At 38.5% G+C, this 11,527-nt stretch overlaps 2 protein-coding genes across 2 annotated transcripts; one reads left to right on the forward strand and one right to left on the reverse strand.

Moving 5' to 3' along the window:
• Window positions 1-465: 465 nt before the first annotated feature.
• LOC138050418 (uncharacterized) lies at window positions 466-6,652 on the reverse strand. The gene is made up of 7 exons (XM_068896749.1): window positions 6,366-6,652; window positions 3,759-3,820; window positions 2,858-2,952; window positions 2,646-2,746; window positions 2,142-2,317; window positions 938-1,108; window positions 466-635 (listed from the first exon to the last, which is right to left on the reverse strand). Exons 1-7 carry the CDS (start codon window positions 6,594-6,596, stop codon window positions 527-529), a joined length of 945 nt encoding a protein of 314 aa, XP_068752850.1. The 5' UTR covers window positions 6,597-6,652; the 3' UTR covers window positions 466-526.
• Window positions 6,653-6,996: 344 nt separating this feature from the next.
• LOC138053554 (uncharacterized) lies at window positions 6,997-11,500 on the forward strand. Its single transcript, XM_068900176.1, has 4 exons — window positions 6,997-7,144; window positions 7,266-7,406; window positions 8,394-8,455; window positions 9,158-11,500. Exons 1-4 carry the CDS (start codon window positions 6,997-6,999, stop codon window positions 11,498-11,500), a joined length of 2,694 nt encoding a protein of 897 aa, XP_068756277.1.
• Window positions 11,501-11,527: the final 27 nt, after the last annotated feature.

The raw sequence follows: 11,527 nt of genomic DNA on the forward strand, positions 1-11,527 counted from the left end.
CCCCAGTTCTAACAATGCAATTATTTCTTTCTTCGTCCACTTTGCACCGGCCACCGTTGTCGTGACTGAAACGCAGGGAAGCAGGGGAGAAAGCTCGGGAACTGACGAAAGCGTGTTCAGACAAGTACCCGTTCCTGGTAACGGGCACCTAATCTGAACGGGGCCTTAGAAAAAGAGAAAAGAGCGCATTGCCTAAACTATGAATGTAGAAGATAAGCAAGTTTTTTAAATGAATGAAATATTTTGCTTTATTTATATCAAATAGCACCTTTCGTCACAGAAACATCATGAAATATAGAAATCCAACTGTAATGTTGTATTCAACCTAATTTACCATCATTTCAAAATCTTATTATAAACATGATAAAAGGAGAAACCTAAATGTCTTTTTTTTTTAAGAAACAAACTGCACCTATTACAAGAAGCCTAACGTTCCATGTCTTTGTGAAATCATACAATGAAAAATTAACAAATCTAATTTCCTATCTCTTTGTGAAATTGTGCAATGAACCCTAGTAAAACTAGGCTAATTTTCTGTCTCTTCCCATTCAGTATCCTCTCCTGAACTTTCGCCATCTTCCGCTTCCTCTTCCCTCATGTTGTCATCTTCCTCCTCTTCGGAATCTGCATCGTTTCTGCCAATGAAAGTTGACGTTGTTTAACTCATTGAAAAATAATGAAGTTATTTTAAATTGTTAACTAGAGCGCAAATCAAATTCGACTTATATTTTTTTGTTGTTTTGTGCATTGTTTGTTTAATTAATTTCTAATAGAAGCCATAGTCGATAAATAAATCATGCCACTTTCCTGTTTTTGAAGAGAGATTTATGGAAAAAGAACGTCGAAGGCCGGCCGGCCGGCGAGATAAGATATATATCGACGTCCTTTTATCTTTTTTTTGTTTTCAGTAGTCAAGTGCATGAAACATTTAACATACCTCTGCGCCTCCTCCTTTCTTTGTTCAAGGAGGGCCTTCCACTCATCGGAAAGTGCCCACTTGGGCGTACCGTTTGGAGGCTCTTTTTCCGATTTCTCCCCTTGTCTTGCGTTTGTTCTCTTCCATCGCTTGTTTACTGAGCTCTCAGCTTTTTGGTATCTCTTATCGAGTCTAAAGAAAAGAGAAATACGTTCATATGACCACAGCAACGATAACGAAATTAGCCTGCAGAATAAAGTTGTTTAAGAAGCCTAACAAAAACAACAACAACAACAATCTTTATATTTTCTTAACTTAAGCAAGCTAGAGCCAATCTAGGCACTGGGGTGAATAGTTGTTTTAGTATATACAAAACAGTGAGATAATATACACCACAAAAAATTAATTTGGATGTTTTCTTCACTTGTCACGGATGCAAATCGGGACGCCATTTTTTCCTGAGTTGCTCGCAGGTAAATAGCACAGGATATCCGGAGTTTGACGAGCCAATCAGCGCGCGAGTTCAATGCTATCCACTGTTTTAGTATATACTAATGCTGATTAGTAAAATCCAACTAGTGGTCTATTGTCAATGCTGCGTTCTGATTGGTTGAGCTACTAATAGGCTATTTGTTATAGCCCACCAGTAGCGAAAGCGCCGGCCATATTTGTAATGTTTTGGTCGCAGAAAAGGATTAAAGTCTAGCTTTAACTAGCGAAAGATGTTTTGTCTCGATATTTTTTTGACCAGCTAGTTGGATTTTACTAAAACAATTATTCCTCTCGCCCTCTTGGCCTCAGAGTCAAGCCTTATCGGGTAGCGCGGTGAATATAACACCGAATTCTTATATTCACTGCTGAAAATTATATTAATTATTCATATTTAAACGCAGAAGACGTTTACAATAAGTAAAGAATAACAATAAATAAAATTTTTAAATTAAAAGCTGTTATCCCTTGGACATTACCTTGGAAATAATCACGTATATATCTTCTCATTCCAGAGTTTTGCGCCTACTGGTATTCTTTAAAAAGCATTTTCTGTATTTCGCTTGATCGTTTTACTATGTAGAAATTGTCTGGGATAGCCAGGTAACCGTAGCGCAGCGAGTGTTGTGAGAATGGCCTATTACTACTATTTCTACTGTTTGCAATTCTTCTCAATAGTTAAGTTGATACAGGACTTTTCGTTTTCCTTTTTATTGTATTTTTCAGTATTACTTACTTGTTTAGAAAGTGAGTCAGCAATTGACTTCTGTAACTAGGGGGCCTTGAAACCCATCCCTCTTCACCTTCACTACTGTTAGCATCATCGTCCGTAGACATGTGTTCTTTCGTCAATTTTGAAAAGGCGTGGGCCTCCTTTTCATCCTTTACCTGGCACTTTCTCCTTTCGTATTTCTATGGCAAAAAAGGAAAGCTTGTCTTTAGTACGGATTGACTAAGATGACGTAGTTATAGAAGGATGTAAAGACGGTTTGGATAAATATACGTATATACATGTACCGTAAGAAAAGGAGTATTGATATGTTTCACAGGAAAGAGGAAAGCTTTTCAAACGAAACAAAAAAATGCACTATAAAAAAAACGGCAAATAAATGTCATGTTTGAACTTGACAGCATGTGCCCTAATGTGTAGGATAAAGTAATAGTTACGTCATGGGCAGACGGAATGAGTAACTTTGTAGAGTTCTTTTCGTGCGCGGACAGATGTAAAAATATCGCTTACCCTCTCTTTTCTAAGGTTTATTCTCTTCTTCATTCTAATCTCGTCAGTAATTTTTCCCAAGGCACTTCTGCGGATGTGTTCATGGTACTTTTTGGCTGTTTCTGCAAAGAAACAAGGAATTTGTTAGTCCAAGTAGGTGTCATTTTTTTCAAGTTTACAATAGTGATTGAACTTTGCAGACTTGCTGTACTGTATGCTGCATTGTTACCTACTTTCAACAACAGCTCTGGCAAATCCTCTTCCCGGTTGGCGACAAAGCTCTTCTACAATAAGCTGAGTGACCTTTTTGTTGTGAACACTGCTGACCCTACAATGGTGAAAAAAGTATTAGATTGTCTACAGTACGGTACCAGCGGCGTAGGAAATATTTCCGTACGAAACAAAATATTGACAATTTTTATTTTGGGGAGACAATCGAGGAAACCTATTTTTCTTACCCCTTTCCCATTAATTTATATTTCATTTCATGTAGTGCCTGTTACATACTGTAAAACTATTGAATGAGCTGGAAATTCAGAGTGCGTAATCAAGTTGTGATGATTGAGAGAAGATTATAACGCACCTATGCAAGGATTTCTTTCTAACTGTGCAGGTTATTTGGTTGGAATTTTTTTAAATTACTGCTCAAAGAACAAAAACGCTGGGCCAAATGACATTAAATTAACCGACAGCGCGCAAGAGTCGATTACTTGGTGGGAAAACAGAAGAGTTGATGCCGGTACCCGAAAACGTACAAGAGTCGAGAGTAACCTAAGGGCCGATTTACACGGTACGATTTTTGTCGCATGCGACAACGGCTTACGACAGGCCCGCGACATGACTTACAATTGTTGTGTACGTCAGGAAAAATGTCGTAGCATTTTAAAACATGTTTTAAAACGCTGCGGCAATTGTAAGTCATGTCGTACATGTAGGCCCGTCGTGAGCTTGTCGCATGCGACAAAAATCGTGCCGTGTAAATCGGCCCTAAGGGTGCGTTCGATTGACCCTATTCCGGAATAAGAATACGGAGAGTGATGAGAACGTTATGTTGAAATATAGTATGAACGTAAGCTACTTAAAAAATTACCTGCCGATTGAACAATGGTTCAAGTTTTTAAAAGAATTACTCACACTTCCTTTCCTCTGTACTGCTTGGTGGTATCTCTGCTGTTGTGCAGCTTGTGAACTTCCTCCTAAAAACAGACGACCAAATACAAGCTGTGAAACTGAGAAAAATGTTGTAAACTGATAACGAGGCAAAATTAATTCATGGAAAAGCGTGTGTTATCCTTACTCTATTAACTTTGGCTCCGTAAACTACGTTTGTAAAGTAGACTTGGTTCAGTTAAGACTCGTTTTTCATATGATCGCAGACAATCGCGGATCGTTGAGGAAGTTGCGCGAATTTTGCTGGCCAGTCACTCAGAACGAAGCAATGCAAATGCAAAACAAACGCATATTTACTTTCATAGGCTTAATATGGCTGTTTTTACAGTTCAGCCTTCATTGCAGTAGTGTTCGTTTCAGAGCGCGCAGAAACGAGGCATGCGAGTCAACATTCGACCAGATATATAGAAGTCAGAAGAGTAAGAGATTTAGCGCGCGAAATGCGAGAAAATTATTAATAAGTTCCTATCCAGAATTTACGTTTTTCTCAGAAGACAAACTACGGTCGTTGAATGGAAAGCAGCCCTCAATAGTTGCGTACATTTGAGGTTGTTATTTTTTTAAGGTCTCGTCACAGGTTTGATAAGTTCAGGAGTTATTGCTAGAGAGTTTTTGCAGTTAGGGTTATATTGGTATCGTCAGAGTACATTCTCAGGGTAGACTCGCGGTGTCTCTTAGGAAGATCGTTAATATACATTATAAATAGGTAGGGTCTTAATTTGCTGCCTTGCGGAACCCCACAAGTTATAATGCGAGAAGATGACAATCTTCCATTTACATTACATCTTTGGGTCCGATTGTGTAGGCGCGGTTGAAACCAAATGATAGTTGCCTGGTCGGCCCCAAAGTATGAGATCATGCGGAAAATGATTTCATGGTCGATGGTGTCGAATAGCTTTTTAAGGTCAATGAAAACGACTCCATTCAGGAAGCCATTGTCGATGTTAACATACCCGCTATTTGTCGGCTCACAAGCAAAGCTTTGAGGGTTCTATGTAAGGAACGCAACCCTGACTGGTAAGTTGATAGCAGTTTATTATCATTTTAGGTAATGATAAAGTTGGTCATAGACAAGTTTTCCAAGCACTTTTGAGGCTAGCGGGATAACGGAGATCAGGCGATAATTATCTAGGTCTGATTTTAAGCCTTTTGTAAAGATCGATGTCACCGTAGCCAATTTCCATTCAGTTAGATAGATTCCCGTGAGGATTGATTTTGTGAGTATGTCTGTTAGTGAGGGTGCAACAATACTAGCTGCCATTTTTAATAACTTACTAGGGATCTTGTCAAGTTCAGTGGTTTTCTTTTCTTCGACTTTTTCAACAGGTTGAGAACAATGTCGACACTCGGAGTTTTTAGAGAAAACGAATTATCGGAGGGCGACAACAATGATGGAAAATAACAAAGGAAAACCGCAATATATAGAAAATCGCAGACACCGCTGGTTGAAAATAATTTACCTCAAAATCGATAGCTTGAAAAAATCAGAATAATCATTGTTAGAATAGGACTACGTGCGTTTGGTTTGAGAACCTAATGTAGAAAAAATTAAGGTTAAAAAAAAAGAACACTTTTTTAATTCAAAACTACATCCAAGAAGCATCAAAATGATGTTTATGTCATTGTCATAGCATAAATACTGGCAAAACAAGAACGTTATAAAAAAAACTGACACCTGGAAAGTATGACGAAACTTTAACACATCCATATACCATTACTCGAAAAAAACGAAAGAAACAGCCAAGAAGCAAGAAATCACAATGACCTTCGATAAGAACTTCTTGTGTTGACCCGAAAGCCAGACTTTTAAGACTTGGGCTCAACTGTAGAAACGCATCCCATGAGATGCGGCAATCACAGTCACGTTTTCTAGAAACAAAAGCTTCCGCGACCGTTTGGCGCTGCTCTAACATAAAACGTACAGAAACAGGAAGTGAACGTTTCGCATGCCTGGTCAGTGGTCTCTCCCACGTTCTCAAACTAATCGTCTCTACTAGGTCCTCTACTAGTCAAAAAATACTTAACAATAGAAATGAGGTGGTGTGAAGACAAGTTAAACAGCAAAACAGTTGACTTCCGGTTGCCATCATCGCGCGCCTAAGCTCTCTATATTTCCTCCGACTAAAATGTGCAATAAAAACTTTGCTTTGCGACTGTTTGCGATCATATGAAAACCTTCTTTGCAATCTTTTGAGATCTGCAATCCGCGATCGTTTGCGATCTTATGGAAACCAAGATTTAGGCTGTGCTTCCATAACAAAAGTGTCAGCTGCATTTTTAATCAAAAAAAATTTCTCACCTGGGTAACAACGCCAAAGGATCACAGATTTGAATTTTTAACTTACGTTTTAAGATCTAAAACAGATTTTAGCCCTAAAGCCTTGAAAATGTAATCATTTACCATTTTTACTCAACGACGCGATCATGTCGGCTTAGCGGTAAACCTTTCATTTTAAGTTGGAACGATCTAAGTTGGAATCAATGAGACTGATTGCGTGCAGCGTGACCCAACACCGGTTTCCGGTGTTTCGAAGTTACTGAGCCATTCATTACGATAACAAGTATACTTACTTGAACGACAAGAGATGATTTAGGCCTCTTTCTCTTTTTTGCGCGTCCATTACCACTGCTAGACTCATCAGCATCTTCCAGATCGGTGCGTGATAAAGTCTTCACTTTGTCGTCAAGGGCATTTACTTTGTCTGTCAGCTTTTCGATCCGCTCGTTTGAACTTTTCACGGACTGTAGAAGTTCCTCTACGGTTCTTTGGCAGGCTGCAAGACCAGCGATTACTTGTTGCATCGTTTCCCGGTTCTCTCGTGAGGACAATGGAGTAGAGTCGCTAGACCGGTTAGCAGAACTTGACGAAGATTGATTCAATCTGTTGTTAATAGAACTTGCTCTCGAACTTGAACTGCTCGAACAGGTCGGAGTTGAAGGCGCTGAATAAAAATTGCTAGCTCTACCGCGGTTTAACGAGCTGAAAGTTTGAGACATGTTTGCGAAATCAAACAAGACTACGATAGGAGCACGCTTAACTGAAAAATACGGTTTCGTGATAAATCCGTAATACCATTGATTTCCCGCCACAAGCCCATCATTCAAAGCTGCCGCTTCAGCTATGTAGCCAGGCCTCCCTACCTCTGTTTATTCCAACTTTTCTTCTCGATGTCATCTACAGTGTAACTTAGAAAAGTGATTAATGGCTCCTACATGTAACAAGTCTCCCACGAATGATAAAAGTGCACATAGTTCGACAACGAAAAAGCGATTGTGCGAACATTGTGATCGTTTAGTCTCAATCCGGACTTACAATGCACACAAACGAAGGAAGACAACAGTGATAACAGGTAAAGCGCATGTCTTATATTGATCAACAAAGTGTTGTTTGTGTTTGATCTGCTCTCCCATCTATAAAAGCTGCGGCTGTATTTAACCAGATTTAACATTAAGCTTATTTTTCGCTTATAGATACACCCAATGTATTGCAAAGGCAACATATCGATTTCCATTCTGATTCAAGTGACCTGGAATTTCACTATTCAAGTGATGAATACCCTGAATCCCCTGCAAAATTTGCTGGGCTTTCCACTGAAAATCCAGAAGACCTCGGTAAGCTTTTCATCAGCATATATAAGCTTGAGTTTTCTGCTTTCTAAGTATACATGAATTATCATGCAGGTAGACAATGAAAGTAATTAGAATTACCATGTAGAGAGTATATTTTGGTACTGCAGCTGAGGGTTTTCACTAGTCAGACTGATGGAAAAAGATTAAAATCTTTTCGATTGCATGTATTGGTTTCATTCATTAATTTTGCCTGATACATTGTATAAACCTGGTAAACAAAAACATACAAGAAAGTTACTGTCTCTGGAAAGCAAAGGAAAGGAACTTTAGGTGTCTAGTTGTTTTAGTGCTGGAGCACTAATTGAGGATACCATAAACTGAAATTAATTTTTTGTTCCTTTTTTTTTGGGTGGGGGGGGGGAGAGGGGAAACGAGAGTACCCGGAGAAAACCTCTTGGTGCAGAGTAGAGAACCAACAAACTAAACGCATGACTCTAGGAATGGAACCAGGGCCACATTGGTGGGAGACGAGTGCTCTCACCACTGCGCCATCCCTGCACCCCCAAACTGAAAAGTCTTGGAAGTGCCACTGCTACTTGTTGAAATTATAAAAACTGAAAGCAGTGAAACAATTTGATGGACTTAAAGTCGCAATCAATTGCAGAATCGATTTTATTCTTTGAATGATTTAATCAAGTGAGGATGGCGTTCAATAATCAATGACCATCGAAATCACAAAAAATAACAAATTAAATTATTCACCAATTATCAACATCATTGTATTCTTTGATATGGGTGAGCATTGATTGTCATCTGAGTTTCATTGATTGTCAAAGCTTTAATATCTGAATAAAATTATCTGCTGTGTATGTATAAGTGCTTATAATAATTTTTTGCTAGTAATAATGGAAGGTTGAGTGCATGTGAGATGGCGACTCCGGAATCAAAACATTTGGTCCCTCTTGTTCACTCAAAATTATTTGACTAGAATGTGAGATTTTATGTCCTATTTATTAATTTTTATGTTAGATGTGTCAGTGGATGATTGTAATTCTGCTGCCGAGTCAACAGACAGTGTGGAAGACTTTTATGTAAGTCAACCTTACATTTACTTATTTCTTTATTGATTGATTTTAAAGAAGGATGTTTCATATATTGATGGTTCTTGCACAGCTGCAATAGTTGATACATCCAAAGTCAATTTTGCTCTTTTGATTTTTAGCTCTGGTTACAGTTTGGCTTTAAGTATAGCTTTAATTTACTATATAAATTATTGTGATTGGCTGCTGATGTTTGACTTGAGTGCATTTCCTTTTAACTCATCAAGTCAATGCAAAACCAGTCACAAAATTTGTATGTGGAGAATATATGTACAGTGTATGCCCTTGTATGTATTATGGAAGCTACAGTATGAATTGAGAATGATTCGAACTTACCTCAATAGAAGTATAGCTGGTTTGGATAAAAACATAGTGTACAGTGTAGAAGAAAAAAATGGTGTCTAACGTGACTGAAGTCATGCTCATAATAATTATTTTTGTCAAGATCCGTTGCTATTTGAATGTGGATGAAAAAAATAAAACAAGGGTAAAATTTGTCAACCAAAATTAGTCTGGCAACCTAAAATTGTTTGGTTAGTCACCATTTGGTTTCTTTTAAAGAAGAAAATTAATTTCAGACCCTGGCCCAAGTTAAATATTAATTAAGGACAGCAAAATATTTGGGTCATAAATTATGCATTTTTTAGTTTCTAGTTTAGTTATTGAACATCTTTTATTGAACATTTGTCCCAGGAAGAAACTGATGATGAGGCAGAATTGCAGTTTGAAAACCTGATGACGTCATCTGATGAGGATAATGCTGCTAATGAGAATGAGTCTGTGCTATCCAAGAAATCATCTTTATTGAGCACTTCACTCATCAAACTTGTAATTATTTTCATTATGACTTTAAAAATCATGCATAACTTACCAGATGCTGCAGTGAGCACTTTGTTTTGTTTTTTGAAAAGGCTGCTGGAACTTTTCTCAAGGTTGCTTCATTGTAGTAAACTCAAACTAATATCAGACCTGCTGCCTAAGTCACTGTATATGGTAAGGAACTTTTTAGGAGTAAATAGGGATGACTTTGAAAAGTTCATTGTTTGTCCAAAGTGCAGTTCATGTTATAAATCTGAGGAATGTGTACGTACTCTGGTAAATGGAAGAAAGAAGGGTGAGCGTTGCAGTTTTGTAGAGTTTCCACGCCATCCACAAAGAGCTCAGAGAAAACCATGTGGAGCATCTCTATTTAAAACTACACGTTCAAAACATGGAGAGCTGACTTTAAAAGCAAAGAGGGTTTTCTGCTACCGTTCAGTGAAGAAAACCCTTCAAGAATTCCTTAAACGGCCTGGATTTGCTGATAAATGTGAGCAGTATAAAAAGCACCCTCGGGATATCAACCTTCTTGGAGATGTGTATGATGGAAGGGTCTGGAAAAATTTCAAGAATGGAAAAGGAGAGCCTTTCTTTGATGCCCCTAACACTTTCGGATGTATGTTGAATCTTGATTGGTTTCAGCCATACAAGGATTCTGTATACAGTGTTGGGGTGATTTATTTAAGTTTTCTGAACTTGCCACCACAGGAAAGAAATAAAGAAGAAAACATTGCAGTTGTAGGGATTATTCCTGGCCCACAGGAACCAAGCAGAGATGTGAATCCATTTTTGGACCCTCTGGTGAATGAGCTATTGGACTTCTGGGATGGCGTTTGGTTGGATTGCCCCTCAACTGGACCCAAATTTTGTCAGCTAGCTGTACTTTGTGTCAGCTGTGACATTCCTGCATCTCGCAAACTTTGTGGTTTCTTAGGATTCTCTGCAAGAAAAGGTTGCAACAAGTGTATCAAGGAGTTTCATAGAAGATCATTTGGAGAGAAACAAGATTTCTCAGGATTCGATCGAGATAGCTGGAATTTGCGTACTAACACTGAGCATAGAGAGCATGTATGGAGGGTACGAAACACAGTAACATCAAAGAAAGGACGTGACACAAAGGAGAGTGCCTATGGTGTGCGATTCTCATCCTTGATTTACCTTCCATATTTTGATTTTATTTCTTTTGTTGTCATTGATCCTATGCACAACTTGATGCTGGGCACAACAAGAAAAATGCTTAAGGTGTGGAAGGAGTTAAACTTGCTGGATGAAAAAGACTTTAAAGTGCTTCAAAAGCGAGTAAACAAGCTCAAAGTTCCTTCTAGTATTGGAAGAATTCCATCAAAGATTGCATCCAGCTTTAAAGGCTTTACTGCTGACCAGTTTAAGAACTGGGCATTGGTATTTTCAACCTTTGCTCTAAAGGACGTTTTACCAGATAGACATCTCCAATGCTGGAAATTATTTGTGAAGGCTTGTCACATACTGTGTTCAACAGTTATCAACACTTCTGAAGTAAAACTTGCAGATGAGCTCCTCGTCAAGTTTTGCAGAACTGTTGAAGACTTGTATGGTACATCTGTTGTGACGCCAAACATGCATCTTCATTGCCATTTATGTGAATGCATTCTTGACTTTGGTCCTGTCTATGGCTTCTGGTGTTTTTCGTTTGAACGTTACAATGGCATTTTGGGTGCTATGCATGTGAACAACCACCAGATTGAAGTGCAACTTATGAGGAAATTTATTGAGCGGCAGCAAGTAAGGAACATGTCTTGGCCAATTGAGTTTGTTGGATTTAAAGAGATGTTAGTGTCTGTAGACAGCGGCTCATTGGCAATGACAAAGAAGAAGGCAATGACGCCAGATGAGTACAGAAAGAGTATCCAGCTTAAAGCTAGTACTGGAACAGACCTTTTTCATTTGTCTTTCCTTGACAACCATTTCATTCGAGTGTCGTCTCCAGTCAAGGAAATTTACATGAGTGATAATGAAGTTGAATCCTTGACAAAAATGTACACTTTTCTGCATAAAGAAGATTGTATTGTTTATGTTCCCAAATTGAGTTGCCAGTTCTCTCAGCTGCAGCTGTACGATCAGAAACTTGACTCCCGGTATTCACGAAGTGAACGATCTGCTTGCATAATGGCTCGATGGTATGGTTCCAGTGGATTAGACACAACTTCAGAAGATCTAAGGCCAGGTGGGTTTCTGTGATAAGTGAAGGTATTATGTAAGTAAGTA

Source organism: Montipora capricornis, chromosome 6 (genome assembly GCF_036669925.1).
Source record: "Montipora capricornis isolate CH-2021 chromosome 6, ASM3666992v2, whole genome shotgun sequence".
Taxonomy (NCBI): Eukaryota; Metazoa; Cnidaria; class Anthozoa; order Scleractinia; family Acroporidae; genus Montipora; species Montipora capricornis.

Bases quoted from the DNA above. Each gene is read 5' to 3' on its own strand.
- LOC138050418 (XM_068896749.1), bottom strand. From the start codon at position 6,596: ATGCAACAAGTAATCGCTGGTCTTGCAGCCTGCCAAAGAACCGTAGAG. The intron at 2,318-2,645 runs GTAAGCGATATT...TTTTTGCCATAG, and splicing joins TAAACCTTAGAAAAGAGAGG to AAATACGAAAGGAGAAAGTG. The intron at 636-937 runs GTATGTTAAATG...TTTCATTGGCAG, and splicing joins AGAAAGGAGGAGGCGCAGAG to AAACGATGCAGATTCCGAAG.
- LOC138053554 (XM_068900176.1), top strand. From the start codon at position 6,997: ATGGCTCCTACATGTAACAAGTCTCCCACGAATGATAAAAGTGCACAT. The intron at 7,145-7,265 runs GTAAAGCGCATG...TTTCGCTTATAG, and splicing joins GAAGACAACAGTGATAACAG to ATACACCCAATGTATTGCAA. The intron at 7,407-8,393 runs GTAAGCTTTTCA...TTTTTATGTTAG, and splicing joins TGAAAATCCAGAAGACCTCG to ATGTGTCAGTGGATGATTGT.